The sequence below is a fragment of the Lithobates pipiens genome, unplaced genomic scaffold (assembly GCF_037356315.1).
Source record: "Lithobates pipiens isolate NorthernLeopardFrog02 unplaced genomic scaffold, aLitPip1_a1.2 Scaffold_18, whole genome shotgun sequence".
Classification (NCBI taxonomy): domain Eukaryota; kingdom Metazoa; phylum Chordata; class Amphibia; order Anura; family Ranidae; genus Lithobates; species Lithobates pipiens.
Genome location: NW_027507758.1, coordinates 393,605,904 through 393,633,180, shown reverse-complemented (window position 1 = coordinate 393,633,180; position 27,277 = coordinate 393,605,904). Strand labels below are relative to the sequence as shown.

At 46.0% G+C, this 27,277-nt stretch overlaps 1 protein-coding gene across 1 annotated transcript in view; it reads right to left on the bottom strand.

The window, feature by feature from the left end:
* Positions 1-27,277, bottom strand: part of PRIM2 (DNA primase subunit 2) — a 264,458-nt gene that overhangs the window by 35,129 nt on the left and 202,052 nt on the right. The window contains exon 11 of the mRNA XM_077489506.1: positions 17,530-17,656. Within this exon, the coding sequence (XP_077345632.1) occupies positions 17,530-17,656 (127 nt within the window). The remainder of the gene's footprint in view (positions 1-17,529; positions 17,657-27,277) is intronic.

The following is a 27,277-nucleotide window of genomic DNA, read 5'->3' as shown; positions in this document are numbered from 1 at the left end:
GATACCACTGAACATGACAGCTCACGTTTCTTCAGAGTGTGGGCCTCAATAGCCAAACCGTTAAATGTAGTGTTTTTAAGGTAAGATGGAATACAGGACCTTTGTGGGAGAAGGTCTGGACGTGGTGGTAAGGTCCGTGGGACCCCTACCGCCATCCTTATGATCTCTGCATACCAAGATCTTCTGGGCCACGCTGGGGCCACAAGAATCACCAACTTCTCTTCCTGCTTGATCCTGCGAAGTCATGGACGCATGCAGAAAAGTAGGGAATGCATAAATCAGTAAAACGGATACCATGGGAACAACAAGGCACCTGTTCCACATGGTAGCGGATCCTTTGTTCTCAACATAAAGATGTCAATCTCTCTGTTGAACCTGGACGCAAACAGATCTACATCTGGGATCCCCCATCTTTGACCTATTGTCAGAAAGATATCAGGGTCCAGGAACCATTCTCCTGGGAACAACTGCTGGCGATTCAAAATAGACCGCCTGTCAAATTTCTATCCCTAGAATGAAAAACTGCCGATAGGCAAGGTACATTGTTTTCTGCCAAAGATAGGATACGATTTACCTTATCTCTGGGCCGCACAACTTCTTGTGCCCCCTTGGTGATTGATATAGGCCACTGCTGTGGCATTGTCAGATTGGATCCTGACAGGATAGCTCCGTAAATTAAACGTCCAGGCCCAAGCGCTCTGCCCGAATCTGTAGAATGTTAATGGGCAAGGTCATATCTGATTTCTTGGACAGTTACCTCTTCCAGGACTGCTCCCCAACCTAAAAAAGGTTGGCATATGTTGTTAACACTTCCCAGGTAACTGAAGGAAGGATTTTGCCATTTGCAGATTTATGGCTATTAACTATAAACTGAGGCTCTGGCTCACCTTTGGAGTCAGACACATTCGAAAATCTAGAGCTTGAACCCTCTGGTTCCAAGCCGATAAGATACTGTTTTTCAGCAGTCTCAAATGAAACTGAGCATAAGGAATGGCCTCGAATGAAGCTACCATCTTTTCCTCATGCAAGCTGAATAGACAAATTCATCTTGCTTTGATCACCTTAATCAGTTCCTTTATGGAGCTGATCTTTGCCTGGGGCAAGAATACCCTTTTCTGGGTGTAGCTATGAACAGACCCATAAAATCCTTAATGGATTTAAGGAAGATTTCTCTAGGTTGAGAATCCAACCTAGGTATTCCAGGTAGTTGAATGTGGTGACCATACTTTGGTCTAAGCGGGCTACCGACTGGTCTATCAAGAGCCGATTGTCTAGGTAAGCTATAATCGTTATACCTTGGGCCCTTAATCTGGATAGAGGAGGGGACAGAACCTCTGTAAACACTCAAGGTGAAGTAGCTAAACCGAGAAGCAGAGCTACAAACTGAAAATTAAGTTTTTTTTTTTTCCTTTATTTACGGATTGCAGGTAATACAGAGACAAATTGCAGAAAACACAAATCACCCAGTTTTCCAATACATCAAAATTAACAGTTAGTACATCATGGGGGACCGGGTGAAACCTAATATATTACAGCAGCGTTGGCCCTAAAAATACTAAGGCCACTGCATTCTCACATCAATGAGCCGTCTCCCCAGTGATCACCTATTTGCCAAGGCGGTCCCCGAGGTGGTCCCCCTCCAAGCCCATTCTGAGGGGTCTCCATCATTGGCTTCCTTCATTCTATAGAGTATAGAGCCCAACCGGGACCACCTCAAGGGCCGCCGAAAAAAATTAAGATTTTCTACCTTGAAGTAGATATTACTGGTGAGCGGAGAAATATGCCCGAGGAGGTATGCACCCTTGACGTCGACGGACGTCAAAAGTTCTCCTCCTTGTTGGATGGAGACAACTGATTAGATTGACTCCATGTGAAAAAGAGCATATACACAGGAACCAGATTTGATTCTAGAGATCCCGAATCCAGACCCTTGAGAACTGCAGGAGTCTCCCCCCAGAGCAAGTGGTGGAGCCCCCTCATAAGGAGGCTTTAGTATCGTTTGTAGGTTTCTTTTGTCCCTGGGCTTGACCCTGAGGATTACCTCAGGAACTTGACGGTGGAATCCGTCGTGACTGCCTGGAGGCTGATCCCCTGGCACTAGAGAAGCTTGTTTTAAAGGAAATACATTTACTTATTTTCTTAAATGGCAAAGGGGTACCTTTCCACTAGAAATTCTTTGGATGAATTCACCAAGATATCCCAAACAGCCATTCACCGCAAAAAGGAAAACCAGCCAGGAGTTTTTATTTTTTATTTTTTTTTAATGACGCTTCAGCTGACCAAATTTTCAGCCATAGTATTTTATACATACCGTATATACTCGAGTATAGGTCGATCCGAATATAAGCCGAGGCCCCTAATTTACCACAAAAAACTGGTAAAACTTATTGACTCGAGTATAAGCCGGGGGTGGGAAATGCAGCAGCTACTGTAAGTGGCAAAGAGGGTCAACAATGCCCATCTGCAGCTGCATGTCTCACTGTCTATTGCATGCCGCCCTGTGTCCTGTGCAGATCTGCCTACCTCACTGTGTCCTGTGTATACCTCCCTGTGTCCTGTGCAGATCTGCCTACCTCACTGTGTCCTGTGTATGCCTCCCTCACTGTGTCCTGTGTATAGCTCCCTGTGTCCATTTCAGCCTACCTGTGCTAATCTTCATCCTTTGTGTCCTGTGCATGCCTCCGTGTGCCCATCTGCAGCCACCGATCAGCGTGTCATAAAAACATACGGCGGCCATTCCAGTATTCAAAAGCCGCGCCTCCTCTTCGTCTGTGATAGGCAGAACACTCAATTTCCCTGCAGTCAGTTTTCAGCCTATCACGGACATCCGCTCATCCTCGTCTGAGGTATGAGGATGAGGGGATGTCCGTGATAGGCTGAAAACTGACTGCTGGGAAATTGAGTGTTCTGCCTATCAGATGAGGAGGCGCGGCTTTTAAATACTGGAATGGCCGCTGTATGTTTTTATGACACGCTGGCCACCGTCTGTCTACATGACATGCCTGATCAGGTAGGCAGACGGCGGTGACTCGAGTATAAGCCGAGGGGGGCACTTTCAGCCTAAAAAAAAGGGCTGAAAATCTCGGCTTATACTCGAGTGTATATGGTATGTACCAGTCCAGGGAAAGGCATGAGGCCAGAATATAGAATCTCTCATAGCGTCTATTGCCAACATAAAGCTACTAGGAGCTTGCCAGATCCTGGGCCTGCTGAACAGGGATAACCTTGAGCACCTGCTTAACCGCTTGCGTATAGGCAGAATCACGCACCTGCATGTGGCCTTTTAAGAGGCACCGGCGGGCGCGCGCCAAGCTCCGTGAGTTGGGTCACGGGTCCAGCGGACTCGAACGCTGTGGGGATACCCACGATCGCCTCACGGGGAGGAAGAACGGGGAGATGCTAATGTAAACAAGCATCTCCCCATTCTGCCTAGTGACAGTGTCACTGATCTCTGCTCCCTGTGATCAGAGCAGAGATCAGTGACATGTCACACACAGCCACGCCTCCGCATCACAGTTATAAACACGCCCCAGGACACACTTAACCCCTACACTGCCACCTGGTGGTTAACCCCTTCACTGCCAGTGTCATTACACAGTAAGCATTTGTATAGCACCGATTGCTATATACATGAAAATGGTCCCGAAACACTCAACCTGTCAGGAAAACAATATATGTGTTTTTATCTTTATAGGAATTCCAACTCTTTATCCGTTGGATCACTAAGCACTTGAGCATTGCCTGCCGCACAAGTCAAACTTTTAATCAGAAGATATAGCAATGTCAATTGCTGGTATCTTCTACCTTTAATACATTTTTTTCCCCCATAGGATAAAGTGTGAAAAACTTTATAGGAGGGAAAAAATGCTTATCTGGGTGATCCCACTCAGAATACATAAACTTTCCCAACAATTAATGGACAGGAAAGTCATGCACAGCTTTGTGAAGGCTTTAGCAAACCAAAACAAGAAGTGAACACTCAATTAAGGGTAGCATAAAATGTGGAGCTTTTTAAACACACTCCCGTGCCGGACGCCAACGCCGCACTAAGCCCTGCCCCCTCTATTGTATTACGCCCCCTCTCTTTCCCCTTTCCAGGCAGAGGGGATAGCCATGTCCAGATGAGGGGTGTCTGGTGGAAGAACCCCCCCCAAACTTATCAGAGGTCTGCCTGCTGCTTTCTCTGAGTACATCATGGGAATTAGGCAAATATTCATTACCTACTGGATTATACTTCATCTCCAGGTGAATGGACACTGATAGACCAAAGGTCTTTAGATAGGAAGCTATCCCCTATATAACCCATCCCATAAAGGAAGTACTTCAGTTTTGTAGCAAGGGCTGAATCCTCAAAAAAGAAGGGAAGGATCTCTGTGTCCCATGATGTACTCAAAGAAAAGGCTTTTATAGGTAAGTATGACAAAAAATCCTTTTTTCTTTTTCATACATCATGGGACACAGAGTTAGGCTAATATTCATTACCTACTGGGACATCAGAGCAAAAGCCTTGAGGTGAGGGAGACACCCTGCCAAACAATAGCCATCAGACCTTATATGGCAGCCAGCAATACACTGAGGCTGAAAGCCAAGTCCTCGGCTGCTCGAACATCTATTTGATAACATTTTGTGAACGTATGCACTGAAGACCAGGTAGCAGCCTTACAAACCTGAGCCACAGATACCCGATGGCGAAAAAGCTCACGAGGTTCCTACACCCCTGGTAGAATGAGCTCTCACCCTAAAGGGAGGAGCCTTACGTTTCAAACCATAGGCCTGAACGGCCAATTGGCAATGAAAGCTGCCTGCCCCTTCTTGGCTCATTTTAGTAAAACAAAAAAAGAGTCTGATCCTCGGATCTCCGCAGATCAAGACAAATAAACCTTGATTGGTCGGACAACGTCCAAGGAATGCATTCATCTCTCTTCCGCCAAACGAGGCTGAGACAAAGAAGGCAAAATAATGTCCCGATTTAAATGAAAGACCGACGCCACTTTTGGCAAAAAGGATAGAACAGGTCGTAACACGACCTTGTCGTGGTGAAGGATCAAGTATGGTTCCCTGCATGAAAGGGGCGCCAACTCCGACACTTCTAGCCGAGGTGACAGCCATCAGGAAGGCTAGTTTGCATGACAGCAAGTCTAATGGAATTTCCTTGATAGGTTCAAATGGTTGTTTCTGTGAACACAGACAGCACCAAGTTCAAATCCCAAGGACACATAGGTGACCTAATGGAGGGGAAGTAAACGAGTTGCCCCCTGCATAAAGGTTCGGACCATCGAATGGGAGGCTAAAGGCCTTTGGACGAATATTGACTGGGCCGAAACCTGACCTCTGATTGTACTCAAAGCCAATCTGATTTCCACAGCTGACTGTAGAAAAGAGAATTCTCCTAATCACATAATTCAGAGAATGCCATTTTTTGGCTTCACACTAAGCAATATAATTCTTCCAGACCTTATGATAGATATTCCTAGTGACCGCTTTTCTAGTATTCACTAGGGTAGACACCACTGGGCCCGAGATGCCACGGTCCTTTAACACCCTGGCTTCAATAGCCATGCCGTCAAATTTAGATACTGTAAATAGGGGTGGAATATAGGACCTTGAGACAGTAGATGGGGCGACGTGGAAGCGTCCATGGCCCATCTACTGTCAGTTTCACAATCTCTGGGAACCAGGGCCTTCTGGGCTAGTCTGGTGCCACCAGAATGACTGGAACCCCTTCTCTCCGAATCCTGCACAACAAATGTGGAAGGAGAGGGATCGGAGGGAAAGTATAAACCAGGGAGTACTGGCTCAATGAAACTATTAGAGCATCAGATTGCCAGAGGATCTCTTGTTCGGGAAACAACCTGATGTAGCTTGTTGGTGAACCTGGATACCAGTAGGTCGACCTCTGGCCACCCCCAACACTGAACAGCAATGTTCCTGAAACATCTCTGGGTGTAGGGACCATTCACCCAGGCAGATCTGGTGGAGGCTGAGATAATCTGCCTTCCAAAGATTTACTCCCTAGGATATGGACTGTTGATAGAATTGGCACATGTTCCCCTGCCCAGGCTAGTAGGTGGTTCATCTCCTTCAGAGCTGAATGACTCCTGGTACCGCCTTGGTGGTTTATATAGGCCACTGCAGGACCGCAGGGCCAGACGTACTGCCCGTAACCCCAGGACGTTGATGGGCAGGATCTGTTCTGTCCTTGACCATTACCCCTGAGCTGTGAGCCCCTCTAGGATCGCTCCCCAGCCTGAAAGACTAGCATCTGTAGTCAGTACTCTCCAAGTTACTTGGATTTTCGCTTTCGCAGGTTCTGATCCTGCAACCACCAGTTTAGGCTTAAGCATGCCTGAGGAGATAAGCACATTGGATAACCCAGGTCTTTTCCTCTTCTGGTCCAAGCCAACAAGATGTCTTGTTGTAAAGGCCTGGAATGGAACTGGGCATAGGGCACTACCTCGAAGGGGGAAACAATCTTCCTTAGAAGGCTCATACAGAGTCGAATGGAGGGTTGTCTGGTGCCCCTTATCTGATGCACTTGATCCTTCAGGGCACAGATCCTTACGAGTGGCAAAAATACCCTTGCTTGAACTGTAGCTAGGATCAGACCTAAATACTTTAGACTTTGAGCTGGTCTCAAGGCTGACTTTTTGGTATTTATGATTCAGCCTAAGCTTTCCAAATACCGCACTTTGCATGGTATGCTCTGTTCTAGAGCCTGTGGTGAGTGATCTCTGAGCATGTGGTTGTCCTTATATCCGTGCACCAAGATCCCCTTTGGCCCTTAAAAGACCCAGTACTGGTGCTAGAACCTTTGGGAACAACCGGGGAGCCGTGACAAGCCCGAAGGGTAGAGCCACAAACTGAAAAGGACGTTCCTCTACTGCAAATCGCAGGAACCTCTGATGAAGCTGAAAGATAGGTACGTGTAAATACGCATCTTTTATAAACGGAGGCTAGAAAGTCTCCCATCTGGAGCAAGGCTACCACTGAGCGAACAGACTCCATCCGAAAGGACTGAATTAGTAGATACCGGTTCAGGGATCTTAGATCCAAAATGGGCCTTGTGTCCCTGTTTGGTTTTAGAACTGTAAACAGGTTCCAGTAAAACCCTGTGCCTCTTTCGGATACAGGAACCTCTTTAATCACTCCTTGATGCACTAAATGATGTAGTGCCTGAAACAATAAGCCTCTTTTTGTAAGATCCGAGGCAGGGATGCACCGACACCATTTTTTTTTTTACAATGAGTACAAGTACCAATACTTTTTTTCTAGTACTCGTCGATACCAATTACCGATGCCTACTGCAACTGTTTTGTTTTAACGTCAGCAATGGTAAAAAGCATTGAAAAGCTATTTACAAATGAAATAAATTTTCTTTTAATTTGCCGCTTTTTCAATGTGAAATGGGTAAATATATTTTCATATGTGTAAAAATATTCACTAACAAAGCAAAAAAAAAAAAGAAACAGAAATATACAAAAAGAAAAAATGTTTCTTTTTATTTTAGTGTTTCAGGGCTGAGTAATGTTGCTAATAAACATTGCCGGGTGCTTTTTTTTGTAAACCTCCAATAATCGGTCCTCTTTAACACTGGGGGGACCCACTGACGGCTCAAAGAACGGAGCCTGAAAGTATCTGTGCATTTGCACGAGTACCGATACTTGTACAAATACTTGGTATCGGCACTGATACCAGTATCAGTGAGACTCTAATCCGAGTGAACGCTTAGAAACCTCTGAGGGGGAACCCGCTTCAACTCCAGCTTGTAACAGCGGGATATAGTTGAGGGGACCCACCCACCCTAAACTATTCTCCAAATGTCCACAAAGTGCAGTAGCCTTCCCCCTACCTGATAGAGTGGGGGCGTCCCCTCAAAAGGAGGGCTTGATGCTGGGTTTAGAGTTTTTGACCCAGGGCTTTTTCTGGTCCTGGCCTTGCCCCTGGTTCTTCTGCCCCTGTTGGCGGCAGAACTGCCTTGGTGCTGAGTAGAAAACTTTACCCTCCGGAAATCTTTTGGATACATTTGTCCAAATGATCACCAACTAAACGTTCCCCATGAAAGGGGAAACCTACCAATAAACTTTTTGCAAGGAAGCTCGGCTAAACCAGTTTTGAAGCCACAAAAGTCTGCGCATGTACAGACAACAGAGCCAAAACGAGAAACCTGGTGTATTGAATCCTTTGAGGCATCAACAGCAAAACACAGCGCTCAAGGAATATCGGTCAAATTTTCAGCCAGATCACCCCCTCGGTTAGGCCTGTCAGGCCATCTGACCTGATCCTTTACAGACTGGCAGATACCAATTGCTGCAACATCTGGCTGAATAGCTGAACTGGCCAAAGAAAAGGAAGCTTTTAATAATGACTCCAATTTCTTGTCAACAGGGTCTTTCAAGCCCTGTGCATTATCTACTGGACAAGGTAAGTTCTTATTTAAGGAAGAGACTGCTGCATATATGGCTGGCACGCTCCACTTCTTAAACTTTTCATCCATGGGATATAAAAGGGAGGAACAAAAATCCTGTCAGCATACACCGCCTGTTCCAACAGAGGGTGTAAGAGGAAAGCCTGTATGGCTTGAAGAGGCCTCAGGGACCCTAAAGAGGACCAGTGGGGCTCAGTAACCTTTGTAAGACGCAGCTTAAAGTCAGAACGAACCATCTCGGTGAGAGTCTGGGTACAAAGTCTCTGCGACCGAGGCAGACATCAACTGGATATCTTCTTGTCCAGATTTCTCAGAAGCAGACTCATCCGCCAGTCTCTCCACAGAATCCTGAGCTTTTAGCTCTTCCCCATCCTCAAACCATTCCTGCTCCAAACTAGGAGGCTCAGGGGAGGGGGATCTGTCATGCTTCTTGCCACCCTGCTGGATGGAGGCAATCATGGCAGCAATTTTGTGATCTAACCTAGCTAGGGCCAAGGAAAGTTCTTCCTTGGTGAGAAAGGGTGAAGCAGCAGCATGGACTGGAGGCACAATACCAGATAAGTGCAGCGGCTCAGATTGCCCGGAAGCCTCTGGTCCTTCAGGGGATACAACACTAGGGATATGACTAGGTTCATTGGGAACTACCGACGACATAGGTGTGCCCTTCCCTGTAGTGTTAGTCCCGCGCTTCTTTTTTGAAGACCTTTACAAGCTACAAGGGGCAGGCATCTTCTGGAAGTAGGTGAAGATACTTGGATTATACAGGTATCTGCACCCCCTCCCCATGAAAGGTGCCAATTGTGGCACCGGAGGGGGAAGAGGAATCCGATGAGCGGAAGTTCCACTTTAGGGCGGAACTCCGCTTTAAGAAGAAAAGAACCGCTGCAAATGCATGGTTCAGAGCCTGCTCTGTGTCCTACAGCTGCCTTCTGGAAGCACCACATGCTTGACATACACAGCTTAAATAAGCTGATGGTGCGCCGGAACATTCTGCGCATGTGTGCGCGCGCAGTGTGTGGTCCCAACGAATGGGTGTGGCTGTATTCGCGTATGACACAAATCTCTGCGCACCCAGAAAAAGGCTATGGTGCATGTACGGCTCTGGACCAAAATGTCAAGAACAGCAGCGAGCCAAGGCGGAATGGCGCACTGTTGTGTTCCATCATACAGGTAAAAAACAGCCAGACAAGAAAAAAAACAAAAAACTCCCCAGTATGGCCACTGCACACAGGTATCCAGTCTCTAGCTAGCTTGACCGAATGTTACAATCATTGGGACACCGCACAATAAGTAAAGGCGTTTCACTTTACCCATCCAGGCGCAGGGCAGCCCAATCTTCCCCCATCATGGCAGGTTCCTGTCACTGAGGATCTTCAAGGACTGGGTACCCTTTTCATGTTTAGGGTCCACTCCCTTGGACCTGTAAAGCACCCTGCAGGAATGCCTTTGCGTTGTGGTGTCCAGGATTCCACTTCGCAGGGTCCAGCACCCAGAGGTCGCATTACAGGCAAAACCTTGCAGGATCTTAAGTCTTCTTTGCGAGGCTCGGGTACCATTTATCTAAGCTTAAGCTTGTGTCAAATGGATCCTATCGGTCAATCCCTTGATTCAATTAAGAACCGTTTGTGGGACTAGAGACCTGGAGCTCAGAGAGCTCAAACAAATGTACCCACCTTGCAGATACTGGTGAAAAAAACTGTAAGGGAGGGGTTACACAGGGCATAACTTCCTGTCTAAAGACCTTTGGGTCTATCAGCGTCCATTCACCACGAGATGAAGTATAACCTAGTTGGTAATGAATATTAGCCTAACTCTGTGACCCATGCTGTATGAAAAAGATTATTTTTTTTGCTCATGAAATAAAAGTCGCAGAGGTGATCAAATACCACCAAAAGAAAGCTCTATTTATGGGAAAAAAAGGATATCAATTTTGTTTGGGTACATAGTCACACAACCGCGCAATTGTCAGTTAAAGCAACACAAAGTGCCGTATCACAAAAAATTGCCATTGGACATTAAGGGTGGAAATTCTTCCGGGCGGAAGTTGCGCAATTGTTCCAAGTGAAAATTTATTTTTGGTATGTCTGTATAAAATCTATATTTAACATATAAACGTTGGGTACAGGGTCCAAACCATGATACTGTAGGCAGTGGTGCTGAATCCGGTACGACGGTACAATTCCCAATACTTAAATTTAGGATTGTGGTTAGATTATTTTGAGGACTTAGAACGAAGGCTCCTTTCACACTTGTGCGACTTAGTATCTAACTTGTGAGACTCAAAGTCGTAGGACATGTGAAATGCCATGCATCTCTATGAGAGACATTTGACACTACTGAAGTCGCTGCATATTCATAAAGGTTTGCTGTCCGTCTTTGATCCAAATTTGACATGACTTCAATGCCAGAGAGTGTAAAAGTCTTATCAAAGTCGCTTCAAAGTCTGAAAATCATGAAACGTTGGAGTCAGCTAGTGTGAAAGGAGCCTTAGGACGCTTTTAGTCCAGAGTTGCCATGGATGTATCACGAAGAGAGAAAAATGAAGTGCACCAAGTAAAGAAACAAAGGGGTTTGGAAACTCAAAACTATTTCTGAAGTGTAATAGGTGCCCTTCTAAAACTAGTGGAGTTGCTAGATGAGATTCTTCTGCCCGGGCAGTCCTTTAACATAATGTAGTGTTGAAAAATAACAACCCTAAAACACCATTAGCTGTATCTTAAATGTAATACTTTCTGATAATTCCATGTCTTTTTGGAGGGTAATTTAAGGTCTTCCATATAAGGAAATGTACAATTTATTTTTATTTTTAACTTTTGTTTGGTTGCTGCAAGTATTAAAGTAGAAGTGTGATCAAAACCTTTTTGTCCATAATTCTATGGATCACAGGAGTGCAGTTCGTTCTGCACTCCTGTGACCCTTTTTCAGCCGGTCCAGGTGCTGGATCAATCCCGACTTCACAGTCAGGATCCACCCAGCAGCCTGGACCAGAAAGTTGACAGCCTAGCAGCAAGCCACTGGGAGACTTAGTCAGCCACTCCTGCCCCTGCACAGCTCAAAGCTCTAGTGAGCACTGGAGGGGCAAAGCAGAGAGCTGGTGACTGACAGTCACTGCTCTCTGCTCAAAGCAGATGGAAGAAATGAGAGTTTAGCAGTTTGATTGCTCAGTTCTTAGTGTACAGGTGAGCAAGGGATTGACGCTGCATCCACCTAGACGAGTATACATTTTTTTTTAACCAAGTTGAAGTTTATTGAGCATATAAACAAGAATAGTATTATATAGTACATATGCACAAAAACCAGTGCAAGAAGCACCAACCAGTATATGAGAAAAACAAAATATACATCTTATGTCTGACATGCGAAATCTAAATGCACCATCTGCCGTACATAGTGTTAACATACGAGAGTACAGTCAAGAACATGTTCCCCGAGAGTCCGGGGTCCAGGCATCACCTAAAGGGGGAGCCGGGCTCGTCCCCAGTATGTAAAGTGTACCTTAGCTCGAGCAGCTATGAGAGCTCCCCATCCACCTGTCCCATATTTTACGGAACTTCTCTGGGCACCCACGATTGGAATAGATGACCTTTTTATAAGGTAAAACAGTTACTAGCTGTTACCGGCTCTTCTGTCCTCACACACAGTTTCCAGTGTGAGGAGAGAAGAGCCAGGTGCAGTGAGTTACCGATCTATGTATTGTACTGCACCAACACAAGTATTAAGAAAAAAAAAAAAGTCACATCACCCCTCCCCCCCATTACAGCTGTCACTCAACAGTCACCACATCAGTGCCCACAAAGTGCACCCGTCACCCATCAGTGCCCACAAAGTGCACCGTCACCCATCAGTGCCCACAAAGTGCACCCATCAGTGCCCATAAAGTGCACCTGTCACCGTCAGAGCCTGCCATCAGTGGTGCACCTGTCACCCATTAGTGAACATCGCCAGTGCCTGTCATCAGAGACCACCATCAATGAACCATCCGTGACCCTCTCTTCTATACTGTATAATACCTGTATATTTAAAGAAGTGTATGTAAACAAGTGTATCATAGTTTACTGTGTCCTGTATCCCAGACTGACACATTTCATGATGTGATTTGTATTTTATAAATAAATGTAATTAAAGTATTCATTCAGTGACATGCCTCATTTAAAAGTCCCATTTCCCTCTCTCGCCAAATGTTGTACATATATTAGAGATGGAGGCTTTGCCGCTGTCACAGATAGATTGTGTAGGGTCGCATCACATTGCCATCTGTGACCCTCATCTGTCACCTATCAGTCACCATCAGAGACTGCCATCAGTGACTGTCACCCGTCAACCACCAGTGACCGCCATTTGTCACCCGTCGCACAGCCCATCAGAAAAAATGTCCAAAAGATTCTATACAAGTGAGGATACATTCTAGATCCTCTCCACGGCTGATGAGAGAAGTGGGGAGCTCTCATCAGACTCAAATTCCAATTCTGAATCATATTCAACATTTGAACCGATCGATAGTAGTGGATCTGCAAATAAATCAGAGGAAGAATGGATCCCTCCTAAAAGAGCACGGTGCTCTGGAAACCAGGCAGCCACCAGCAATATACCCCAGGATCAAATTTCCAGGTCCGGTACCAGCTCTGCTGCCAGCGAAAGGCCACAAGAAATGCCCAGGCCCAGTAGCAGCACTGCCGCATCATCATGCTCAAATGCCAGCACAGGAAATTAAAATCACCCAACTATCAGCACTGGAGTGTCACGTCCCCCAAGAGCCAGGGCTGCCACATATCTCCCAGATGGTCTTGCTAATTGAACATGGCTGCCTTCCGACTCAGGATCAGCAAAAATTCCCCCTTTCACTGCACAGCCAGGTGTGCAGGCCAATACTCAAAAATTTTCTGCAATTGATTGTTTTGATTTATTTTTGACTGACCCTTTGCTGCAACTCATCGTGGACCAGACCAATTTATATACCCAGTAGCATATTGCCAACAACCCCCAATCATCATACTCCCACCCATTTGAGTGGAAGGATTTGACTCTGGAGGAGTTTAAATTGTTTATGGGCCTCACCATAAACATGGAGCTTACAAAAAATAAAGGACATGCCTATTGGTTCACCAACCCCATTCACCACTTGCCCATTTATTCTTCCCAAATGTCCAGGTCCCGAAACGAGATAATGCGCTTTCTTCATTTAAGTGACAACACTGAGTGCCCTCCCCGCAATCATCCAAATTACAACAAATTATATAAAATTTGCCCATTCAATTTCTTTTCCAAATGATCTACAGAACTCTATGTCCCCGATAAGCATATATGTGTAGCGGAGTCCCTGGTACCATTTTCAGGCCGGCTAAGAATAAAACAATACATTCCTAGCAAAAGGGCCAAATACGGAGTGAAATTTTATAAGCTTTGCGAGAGAGTCACGGGATATCTGTATGTGTTCCGCATATATACGAAGGAAGAGATTCCCTGCTCCAGTCCCCTGAGTGCCCAGCCTACATGGGCACAACTAGTAAAATTGTATGGTACCTGGTATACCCCTTTGCTGAAGAAAGGTTACCACATATAACTGGATAACTTCTACAACAGCCTGCCCCTTTTCAAAATTCCTCACAGAAATCCTGGGCTGTGGAACCTCCAGAAAGAATAGGAATGGCTTCCCACAAGCGATCGTGAATAAGAAATTGCGCAGGGGAGAAACAACAACTTTGAAATGCATGAAGTGCTGGCCTTGAGGTGGAAGGATACCAGGAATGTGTACAAGATTGTCCACCATCCATGATGACACCACAGTTGAAGTTCAGAGAAGACGAGGTCCCATTGTAAAGCCAACATGTGTACAAGATTACAATCCGTACATGGGGAGGATATGGGGGGTGTATTTCAATGACCAATTCAAATACTTCAGCCCTATTTAGCAATAAGGAAGTCTTCTTTCTGGTACAAGAGAGTAGCACGTCAATTAATTTGGCCATTTATAATGCCTACATTATTCACAACAAATCCACAGAAAGCCCTGCCCACTTCCTAAAAGTAGTAGTCACATCCCTCATCTACCATCAAAGACCCCCCCCCCCCCCCCCCCCGAGAACTTCGCTCTGATGCAGTTAGCCGACTTCATGGATGTCACTTCCTGGACCACATTCCACCATCTAAAAGCAGGCCGAAAAATGGATTTAGAAGAGGTACCAGCTACCATTATCCCCAGTGTCCCTCTGAACCTGGCCTTTACATTGGTAAATGCTTCAGACTATATCACACAACCCTAAAATACTAGCCCATATTCTTAACCATTTCCATATTTTCATCATCTGTGCTGACAATTTCCCATGCTTCCTCAAATAACCATGCCACTGCTTCCATGTGAACTGACCCTGGCCTGTTTTATCAACTACGCTTCTGCCTACCGCTTGGACTGCTTTTACGTGAACTGACCCTGGCCTGTTATATGGACTATGCTTTTGCCTACCGCTTGGACTGATCTGTTGCCCTGCCACTGTAGTACACAGGGGTATCACGTGAGGGGCTGCAGAAATGTTTTTTCGGATGGAGAAAACAATTTTTTTTGTTGTCTCCGGGTTTCGTAATTTCCAGATTAGGGTCTGGAGTCCAGAGGCTTCATAGAGATTTGGGTGGGTCGAAGCATCTACCCCGTGCACAGGTCTTACCTGATTGTAGCCTTCAGCCTGCTGCTGACTTACTGCCACTATCTCCCTGCTTGCAGCATAAACTGATCACACCTCTGCCTGCTACCTGGACTAAGGAAATAATTAGCTGTTGCAAGAGGCAGTATGTTTATGAAAGGCTGGGGAGCAGTACAATGAGTGCAGGCAACGATGTACCAGGACCAATATTATGGCTGTGTTGGCTGTCTCTGCCTGGACAATTTCAATGGACAAATTCTTTGGCTGTGGTGACGATTAGGGCTGAAACGATTAATCGACATTATCGATAATAATCGATAATGAAAATCGTTGACAATGATTTTCATTATCGATTAGTTGGTCCGCACCATGTGATCCGCGGAGCGGTCCGTAGCCGCGGCCTTAGGTAAGGCCGCGGCTTTGGCCTAGCTCCGGAGCTGGCGGCCATCTTGGCATACCCGGCGGCGGTGTTGTAAATTGTAACCCGCGTCACTTCCGGTGCGGCTCCGTCACTGAAACAGCTGATGGCGGCCCTTTACCGCGCATGCGCCACTTCAATGCTATTAACAGCAAATGCGCAGGATATTTCTTTAGCGGCGGAGAAAAATTATGGATTCAAGCGGGCGGAGCTGGACAGATGGTTAGAACATCAGCCACAGCCCTGCCCACCCCAATAATATGCCCCCGAATCACGCATGCGCGGAATATTTGTTTACTGTCGAGAAATTATGGACGCAAGCTGCTATTAACAGTGCATGCACGGGATATTTGTTTAGCAGTCGAGAAAAATTATGGACTCAAGCGGGCGTAGACTTGCTGGGAGGGAGAGATAGAGTGGAGCCCTGTGCATAGCACTGACTACATGTACAGTACATTGTTCTGCCAATAAATACGCCTCACTGTGCCCAGAAAGTACTGTACATGTAGTCAGTGCTATGCACGGGCCCCGCCCCCCTCTCAAAGCTCCGCTCTATCTCCATAATTTTTCTCGACAGCTAAACAAATATCCCGCGCATGCGCTGTTAATAGCAGCTTGCGTCCATAATTTTTCTCGACCAGTAAACAAATATCCTGCTCATTCGCGATTCGGGGGCATGTTAGTGGGGTAGGCGGGGCTGCTGCTGATGTTCTAACCATCTGTCCAGCTCCGCCCGCCCGCAAGTCTCCGCCCGATTGAGTCCATAATTTTTCTCCACCACTAAAGAAATATCCTGCGCATGCGCTGTTAATAGCATTGAAGTGGCGCATGCATGGTAAAGGGCTGCCGTCAGCTGTTTTTACACTTTCCTTAATAGAATTTTGGAGTGTAATTTTTGGTATGTAAATGCTATGTGTTAGAAATATAAGGGCCTTCAAAAATAATAGGTTGTCAGGAAATTAGAAGTGTAATTTATGCTTGTAGAATGCCTGAAGGTGCTACTTCAATGGTGGGCCTCTGTATGTGGTCAGGCTGTGTAAAAGTCTCACACATGTGGTATCGACATACTCAGGAAGAGTAGCAGAATGTATTTTGGGGTGTCATCTTTGCTATATACATGCTATGTGTTGGAAATATCCTAAAAATGTATACTTTTGTGGGGAAAAAAAAATGTGTTTTCATTTTTTTTTCTACATTTTCCAAAAACTTCTGGAAAAAAATGAACCGTTCAAAAGACTCATTATGCCTCAGCGATTATATGTTGGGGTGTCTGCTTTCCAAAATTAGGTCATTTTGTGGGAGTTTCCATTGTCCTGGTGCTCCAGGACCTTCAAAAGTGCAATAGGTGGTTGAGACATGAGATGTGTAATTTATGCTTGTAGAACGCCTGAAGGTGCTACTTCATTTTGTGGGGTCATTTTGTGGGTATTCGTACTTTCCTGGCTTGTTAGTGTCTCACGAAATGAGATTTTTCAGTACATCAGGTGTAAGTAATCAGGTGTAATCAGGTGTGATCAATTTTCAATAATTTGCACCATAGCTTGTAGACTCTAACTTTCACATAACGTCCACTCATTAGGGTTATTTTTTACCAAAGATATGTAGCCGTATACATTTTGGCAAAAATTAATGAAGAAATATTACTAATTTCCAACCAAAGAAAAATCTTTTTTTCACCAATTTTTCAGTCGTTTTTATATTTATAGCACAATAAATAAAAAACCCACTAGTGATTAAATACCACCAAAAGAAATCTCCTTTTGTGTGAAAAAAAGAACGCAAACTTAATTTGGGTACAGTGTTGCATGACTGAGTAATTATCATTCAAAGTGTGAGAGCGCGGGAAAAGCTGAAAAATTGGTCTGGACAGGAAGAGGGTGAAAGTGCACTGTAGGCAAGTGGATAAAACAAGTAAATACAGAGTAATATGGGTCCCTATTTATTTAATAATGCTAGCAGCATAAGGATTCAAAAATAGTTCAGAGAGTGGTTTAGTTCCACTTTAACATAGGGCATTTGAAAATAAATATTGCATCCAAATAAAAACTTACCATGATAATCTCCTTGACTTGGTGGATTTGACACAATGATCTTCATGCAACTGTATGGTGTGTAGTCTGTTCTCTTTCCTTCCTTACCATAGTTGTGACGAATGCTGTAAGCATACCCTTTGTCAAACTGAAAACAGAAGAGTTTTTTTTTACGATTTGCACAATAAATTTGAAAATGGGTATAAAGCTATTTTTTTGAACATTTAGGTCTATACCACTGTAACATGAACGCCCTCTGTTCTGTAAAAGGATACACTAGAAACATCCTTAAAAAAAAAAACACTTATAAGTTACATATTGGTATCTGGTCTTTTGCATCGATGAACTTAACAATGAATCCCTCTTCCCACCACCGTCCCTCCAAAAAAGAAAGCTGCTCTCACTGATGTGCGACATGAAAGCAGGAATTCTGCCTGTGTCCAATGCAACCAATTAAGGCCTGAAAAATTGCAATTCTGAATTTAGTCTTTTTTTTTTTTTGAGACAAAAGGATGACACTTGTCCTTTACTCAAACATTCGATAAAAGTGGTGGAAGGGGAGCTTTGCCTATCAGCGCATTCCAAACAGAATTAGCGTATGTGTGTCTACCACCTGCTGATCGGCAAATATTATTGCTTCCAGGACACAATCCTACATAGCGTTACGAAAAGTTGATGTAAATACTGGGTTAACCAGACAGGAAATTAAACAGAAAGTGCTGTGATATGTAAAGTGCTTTCAAGCCATGAGCACCATCTGCAAATTGATGGATACTGATCAAAAACTTTCACACTGCATTATTTATTCCTAAATGGATGGGAATTCATTTCCAAGTGTTTACACTGCCGAGCACAAACCAAGCCTAGGACAGCTGCTAAGAAATAACATTTTTCCCTTGTCACCATTTCTAGACATTTAAAAACAAAAACAGTTTAGCTATTTTTTCACAGTCTGCCACAGCAATTCACTTCATTACTGAATGGCGATGACATACTAGGTTTATCCTGTTACAGCTATCATCTTAGCAAGACGTGAAATTGATAATGCCTTAATGCCATTTTAAATTATAGGCGTGCAACAGACTACTCCTTAAAAGCCAACACAAAAGCATTTATATTCCTGGTCAAATGCTCAATATATTATACTTTAGATTACCATAAGTCTTTGTATTTACATGCTAAGCAGGGCAGGGAAAGCAACTTTTCAGTATTGCTGGTATAAAGAAAATTAATCTCCATATTAAGTGAGTGGCTGGTCGACTTGTGATCTTGGAAGTGAAGTTGTCACCCATAAAATGTCTAGCTTTGCCTTTGAGCAGTCAACCTTTACTGCAGATCTTGCTTGTGCCTGCCATGAACCAAAATTATTCAGTAATCTAATGAGATGTGCTGTACAAATAATTATCCCCAGAGCAGAACAGCCGTACTCGGCAGAAACAGATGGGATACTACCATGCTTATGAATATATAATTTACAGCCAGCAAAGGCATTGAATAAACAGCAGGAGAATAAACTCTCGCCTGTTACAAGATGCTGGTGGAGAGAGCAGTCAATCTTCTACTATCATGTGTTCCATCATATAACACCTTTCATGCCACTGTGAAGCTATTTAAATGGGCACTTTGGCAGAGCTGTAAAGAAAATATACATGCTATTAAACAGGAAAGTTTTAAAAATGTAACAATTTAAAAAAAAAAAAACTTTTTTTCAAAAACTTTATGAGTCTGCTTGCTTCAGCAAAGCATATTTTTGGATTTAGGGAGCTAAACAATCATGTCATTTTTGTGTGTGTTTTTTTTTTAAAAACGCAATGGTTTTTCGTTTTAGATATAATAGGCAAGACAAAAAAAACAGCACAAGATACTGCAAATTAATTTGGTCAACACAACAAAATTATTACAATGTATATGTTCCATTTTAAATAGTGGAGGACAAGACTTTAGGCATTATCTGGAGTAGCTGCAATGATTAACCACTTAAGCCTCGGAAGGGGATTCATCCCCTTAACCACTTGCTTACTGGGCACTTAAACCCCCCTCAGTCCCAGACCAATTTTCAGCTTTCAGCGCTGATGCACTTTGAGTGACAATTACGCGGTCATACAACACTGTACCCAAATGAATTTTTTATCATTTTTTTCCCACAAATAGAGCTTTCTTTTGGTGGTATTTAGTTACAGCTCGGAGTTTTATTTTTTGCTAAACAAACAAAAAAAGATGCAAAAAAAAAAAAAAAAAAATCATGTTTTAATAGTTTGTTATAAAATTTTGCAAACGGGTCATTTTTCTCCTTCATTGAAGTGCGCTGATTAGGCGGCACTGATAGGCTGCATTGGTGGGCACTGATGGGCTGCATTGGTGGGCACTGATGGGCTGCATTGGTGGGCACTGATAGGCTGCACTGGTGGGCACTGATAGGCATAGTTAAGGCGGCACTAATAGGCACAGATAAGGCGGCACCGATGGGCACAGATAAGGCGGCACTGATGGGCACAGATGGGCACAGATAAGATGGCACGGATGGGTGGCACGGATAAGTGGCACGGATGGGTGGCACGGATGGGCACTGATAGGTACCACAGATAGATGGGACTGATGGGCACTGATAGGTGGCACTGATAGGTGGCTCTGATAGGTGGCACTGCTGGGCACTGATGGGCGGCACTGCTGGGCACTGATGGGCGGCACTGCTGGGCACTGATGGGCGGCACTGGGGTGCAGCACCTGAGGCAGATTTTGGGTGGCACTGTGGGTGGCACTGCTGGGTGGCACTGTGGGTGGCACTGTGGGCACTGCTGGGTGGCACTGTGGGCACTATGGGCACTGCTGGGTGGCACTGACAGGGGGGCACTTACTTTATTTCAGGATGGCACTGCGGGTGGCAGGTGGGCACTGGCAGGGGGCAGGTGTCCATTTAAATTGCTGGCCGTGATCGGGACTGATGTCCCGAACACGGCCGCCGGCGATCGGCTTTTTTTTTTCTCCTCGCGCTGTCAGCGCGAGGAGGAATACTAGCCGATTACCGGCTCCGTTTTATCACATGATCAGCTGTCATTGGCTGACAGCTGATCACGTGATAAGGGGTCGGGATCGACCCCTTACACGGATCGGTGATCAGGCGAGTCTCACGGACTCGCCGATCACAGAGCGCGCCGCGCGCGCCCCTCAGGGGGCGCGCAGGCCGCTCGTAACCGGGACTACGTCAATAGACGTAGTCCCGAAAATGTGGGTCCGCGCTATTGCCGTCATTTTGCAATAGCGCGGATCCCAAGTGGTTAATGACCAGGCCATTTTTTGCGATACGGCACTGTGTTACTTTAACTGACAATCGCGTGGGCGTGCAACGCTGTACCCAAGTAAAATCCCCCCCACAAATAGAGCTTTCTTTTGGTGGTATTTGATCACCTCTGCAGTTTTTATTTTTTGCACCATAAACAAAAAAAAAGCAACAATTTTGAAAAATATATACTTTTTACTTTTTGCTATAATAGACATCCAATAAAAAAACCTAATTTATTCATTAGTTAAGCCAATATGTATTCAATATATTTTTGGTAAAAAAAAAAAAAAAACGCACTAAGCTTATATTGAGTGGTTTGCGCAAAAGTTATAAAACGTCTACAAAACAGGTGATAGATTTATGGCATTTTTAAATATTTTCTTTTTTTTTTTTTTTTACTAGTAATGGCAGTGATCTGTGATTTTTAGCGGGACTTTGACATTACAGAGGACAGATTGGACACTTGATACTTTGGACCAGTGACATTATTGCAATGCTAAAAATATGCACTGGGAGGTGCTTTCTAGATGGGGGGGGGGGGGGGGGGAGAGTGGACTGACTGGGAGTACAGAGTTCGCTGATGCCGATCACTAGGAACAGACAAGCTTTCTGTAAAAAATAGGATTTTTTTGTACTCACCGTAAAATACTTTTCTCTCTAATTCACAGACTGACACAGCTTCTCTCTTTAGACCATTGGGTTGTTATGCCACCTTCAGGAGAAGACTAGGCGTTACATGTTAACATGTGGTAATAAAACTAGAACTTTCTAGTTCCGCCCAAGGGGCGGTCCCTTAGGTAACAACCCCTCAGCATGCTACTGCAGCCTCAGTACGTCAACAAGCAGTATAAAGTAAAGAAAAATATGAGGGGCGGGTGCTGTGTCAGTCGGTGAATTACAGAGAAAAGGATTTTACGTTGAGTACAAAAAATCCTATTTTCTCTTCTATGCCCTGACTGACACAGCTTCTCTCTTTAGACCATTGGGACGTCCCCAAGCAGTGCCAAAACGAGGGGTGGGAAAACAGCATAAAACACTTATCCACCATGGCATGTGGGAGCTAGTACAAACTTTACCCACAAAAAAACAGGGTGCTTCTCAACGGAGCTGCTCAACGGAGAAGCACTACCCTTAACGAATGCAACAGTGCATTAACTTAAAAGGTACTGCGTTTTTACCCAAAAAAAAAAAAAAACAGGGAAGAGGAAAAGATTGCATATGCAATTGCAACTATACAGCCGCCTGCATAACTTTGCGGCCAAAACAGGCATCACCCGATGCACTGACATCTACCTTGTAGAACTTTGTAAACGTGTGGACAGACTACCAGGTCGCTGCTTACACACTTGAGCGACATACACTTGATATTGGAAGGCCCAAGACGTTCCAATTGCCCTTGTGGAGTGGCCCGTGACCGGAAAGGGGGGCACCTGTCCCTTCAAGGCATAGGCTTGTACTACAATCTGTCTGATCCCCCTGGAAATGGTGGCCGACGAGACCGCCATGCCTTTCTTTGGACCAGCCACAGAAAAACAGTGAGTCTGACTTCCGGAAGGGAACCGTGGCAGACAAATACACCTTCGGAGCCCGAACCACGTCCAGAGCATGAAGGACCACCTCCTTAGGATGTGTCGGCTTAGGACACAGAGATGGTAACACAATGTCCTTATTGATGTGAAATGCAGAGACTACCTTCGGCAGAAAAGACTGTTGCAGACGCAACATCACCTTATCCTTGTGGATAACTAGATAGGGCCACTTGCAGGACAAGGCCGCCAGTTCCAAAACCCTCCTGGCAGATGTGATGGCCGCTAGAAAGACCACTTTCTGGTAAAGAGTCAACGGGGAAACTCTGATATTTTCAAATGCCCGTTTCTGAAGCGCCGATAACACCAGGTTCAGATCCCACGGGGTAACGGTGGACGCACCGGACGGACTACATGTCGCACCCCTCGAGCAAAAGTACCCACTATAGATTGAGATGCCGGGGTCGCTGAAAAAGGACAGCCAAAGCTGATATTTGTCCTTTAAATGGTGCTTAACGCCAATTTCTGGTCCACCCCTTGCTGAAGAAACAGCAGGATCCTGGATATAGAAAAGGCGCGCGGATGCCATCCTTTCTCCTCACACATGGAGATTTAGGCCTTCCAGGTACGATGATATATCTTCCGAGAAGAAGATTTCCGTGCTCTCAACATAATTGGGATCACGAGTCCGACAGAACCCAGTTCCTCAACACCTGGCTCTCAATAGCCATGCCGTTAAAGCCAGCGATGGTAAAGCAGAACGGAGAATTGGACCTTGAGACAGAAGGTCCTCTCGCAACGGCAGGTGCCAGGGAGTGTCTGCCACCAGGCGCACTAGGTCTGTGTACCAAGGACACTGAAGCCAATCTGGGGCAACCAGTATTACGGGGATCCCCTCGGCTTCCACTCTGCGAAGCAGACGTGGTAACAGTTTCAGTGGAGGAAAGGCGTAGATCATCTGGTACTGATCCCACGGAGCCACCAGCGCGTCTGACGCATCTGCCCACGGATCTCTTGTCCTGGACACGAATCTCGGCACCTTCCGATTGAGACGGGAGGCCAGAAGATCCACGTCTGGTGTGCCCCACCACAGGCACAGTAGCCTGAACACCTCCGGATGCTACAGCCATTCTTCTGGGTCCAGCATCCAACGACTTAGATAGTCCGCTTGCCAGTTCTCCATACCTGGGATGTAAATGTCCGACAGGGCCGGTACATGTCGCTCTGCCCACCGAAGTATGTTAGTGACCTCCTGTGCGGCGGCCGAGTCCTGATTGGATCCCGATCGGACGTCCTTGCAGTCTCACTGACCATGTGGAGAGGCATAGCCTGATCGCTCTCAGTTTGAGCAGATTGATCGGCGACCTGGATTCCTCCGTCGATCAGAGGCCCTGAGTCGACTGAACTCCCATCACTCCACCCTAGCCAAATAGGCTGGCATTTGTTGCGATCACCGTCCATTTCAGAGGTAGGAACTAATTCCCGGACTGAGGCACCGGGGACCTCAGCCACCAGATCAGGGAACCCCTGACTAACTGGCTCACCTGGATTTGTCGATCCAGGGACAATGGAGATCTGTCCCACTTTGTCAATATCTCCTTCTGTAGGACTCTGGTGTGGAACTGGGCATATGGTACTGCCTCGAAGGAGGCCACCACGAGGTCTCAGGACTCACATGCAGAAGCGCAGCGACAACCACTTGCGGTTCATCAGCAGCTTGAGAGGCTCTGAGAGTCTGCAGCTTGTTTGAAGGGAGAAACACTCACTTCCCTGGAGTCCAGCAGCAAGCCTAGGTACTCCAAACGCTGCGTCGGTACTATCACCGACTTTTTTTTTAGGTTCAACAGCCCCCCAAATTCTTGCAGGGTCTGCAGAGTGATTGCCACATCCTCTTCCAACTCTGAGGCGGAAGAAGCTCTCAGGAGATTGTCTAGGTAACCCGTAGCAACGCCAACACAGGAGTCAATACCTTGGTAAAGACTTGGGGGCTGATAAACCAAAAGGGAGAGACACAAACTTGTAGTGGGCTTCCCCAACTGAAATTGCAGAAACTTTTGATGCCGGAGGCATATGGGTATGTACAGGTACGCATCCTGGATGTCTAAGGATGCCAGGGAATCCCCTTGATGGAGTGCAGCGACTACTGAGCGAACTGATTCCATTCTGAACTTTGACAAAGTGATTGAGGGCTTTTAGATCCAACATTGGACGTACCCTTTTCCTTCTTGGGAACTACAAACAGGTTTGAGTAGAACCCCTGGAAACGTTCCAATTCCGGAACAGGTAGAATCACCCCGCGATTCAGCAGGTCCCCTACTGCCCCCAAGAAGGCCTCCCGGCAAGCTGGGAGAATGGGTATGCTGGAGAGGAGGAATCTGTTTTGTGGGCAAGAGAGGAAATCTATCTTGTAGCCGTAGGAAATCAGATTGCAGACCCATTGGTCGGACAGTCGAGAGGACCACCGGGCTGCAAACTTCGGAAGTCAACCCCACACCCGAGTCATGGGTGGGGGCAAACTTTCATGCGGTAGCACTTTTGTTCGCAGGCTTGTTAGGCTTGCGGTTCCAGGGATGTTTCTGCCCTTCCGTTGTCGTCCTATCGGGCTAGGGACGTTTAGCCAAAGCTTCAGCAGGCGAAAAAGCTGTTTGTGAACGGAAAAAGAGGGCCCTTACCTACGGCGTGGCTCCTTAGCCTTCCTGGCCTGTGGGAGTAGTGTACTCTTACCACCTGTGGCATTTTTAATAATGTCATCCAAAGAGGCTCCAAAGAGCCGGTTGCCAAGGAAGGGAAGATCCGCCAGGGCTTTTTTGGATGCCTGGTCAGCAGACCAGCATATCAACAAAATCAGGCAGCTCAGCACCACTGCTGACACTGAAGCCAAGGATAACAGGGGCAGGGTATCCAGGGCCGCGTCACAAAATGTACTTAAGGCCATGCGCTAGTTGGTCTGCTAGTCCCACGCAGACAGGAGAAGCCTGCTGTTCTCCCAATTCACTGTACAACAGTTTTGCCCACTCAGTGTCTGCGACACAAGTGCAGATGCCAGTACTGGTCGCATAGTTGACCCCCACAACTGTAAACAAGGAAAGAGCCACTGCCTCGGCCTTCCTGTTCGTGGGATCCTTAAATGCAGGAGTCCCCTCTACCGGGATCGTGGTTACTTTGTTTAACCTGGATACTGGGGGGGTCCACGACTGGAGGAGCCGACCACTTTTTGAGAAGGCTCTCCTCAAAGGGGCAACACACCGCCATGTATTTGGGGACCGAAAGGTCTTTTGCGGTCGACCCCATTCCTTGTAAATAAACTTGTCAAAATAAGTCAGATACGGGAAGACCTTAGGTGAATGTCTGGCTTATGGGACCCAAAAGGGACCGCTACATCAGCAGAGGGATCTGCTGGCTCCAGAATCTTCAGAGTATCACGCACAGCTGTGATAAGTGCTTCAACAAGCGCTTTGTCGCGCACGGACCCGGACAGGGACTCATCCTCATTGTCCTGGTCAGCATCATCTGAAACGACAGAGCAGGGGTCACCAGCCTCAGCAGGGCCCGAGTCTGCATCAGAGCTCTCCCCAGAGGATGGGGGGGGGGGGCAGGGGCCGCTTTTTAGCACCTTTGGCAACAAAGTAATTGAGGACTGCCGACAAAGCATCCAAAGGCACTGCGCATTCCGCACGTGAACCGATTGCAATTGCCTGGACTTTGGGGTAAAAAACACCAGTTTCTGAAGCCATGCTGACCCTACCCTGTCTGCCACCTGAAGGAGACTTAGGACAGTGACAGTCCCACCCTCCTTACTGCTTCTGGCTGAGGGGCTCTTTCCCGCAGGACTCACCACCCTGAAGGGTTCTGCGCTATCCATCAAGTAGTGCCTGTGGTCTCTGTTGGCTCCCCGGTGCAGTGGGATCCGCTCTGTGTCAGTGGAAGCTGCTAATGGCGCTGGAACCGCTCTGCAATGTGCTCAGGCTCAAATGGCCGCCCAGCGTCCCATATTCCAAAAGAATTAAAATTCATCAGCTGCTATTAAAAGAAAAAGTATGGGTTTGGGGTTTTCCCCCCCCAACATACTTACCTAGGTGGATGCAGCATTGGTACGATGCTGCATCTGTCACCCAGCGCCTCTGCACTGGGAGCGAGCGAATGAACATCACAGATGGCTCGGTACTCTCTGTTCCCCCGAGCAGAGAGCTGCTGACTGTCAATCAGCAGCTCTCCGCTCTGCTCCTCCATGCTCACTGGAGGGCTGAGCTGTGGAAGGGTGGGGAGTGTCCGTCTCAGGCTCTCAGTGGCTCGCTGAGTAGGGCATCAGTCCAGGCAACTGGCGGATCCAGACCCGGTGTCTGGACTGATTCCTGTGACGTCAGCAGAGAGCGGACTTCAGTCCGCTCTATGTTGAAACTGGGTCACAAAAATGCAAAACGATTTTCACTCCTGTGACCCATAGGAGAAGCCCAGCTAAACGAGCTTAGGCTGGACTTCTCCTTTAAGGGCTGCTACTGAAACCTTCCATTTATAAGATAAAGTTTCCTGGCTACCATGCAAATCCAAGAGATACTTGCCCTAAATGAATATGCAGAAAAGGAGTTCTGAATTAATTTGCTACATGTATACCCCTGTTCAGTAATTCACAAAGTTCTTTAGTGACAGATGGCAGACTCCATATTCATTTCAGTACAGTTTTCCTTTAACCAAAACAACAGCCTGTAATAGGTTTAAAACAATAAAAGTCATCTCCACTGCAGTAAAATACTGCCTTTTACTAAACTTTATTATTTTGCTTCTAATCTCCATATAAAATATGCTGCAGAAAATGACTTAAATCCCAAATAAAAATAAAAATAAAAATCAATAATACGGAGATAGGGAAATTAATTTCAAGTGTCAACATTTACATATGATTCCTAACCTTGGGATACCCAAGAACAGAATTATTTAGGGTTTCAAGAAAGGAAACATTTCAGTG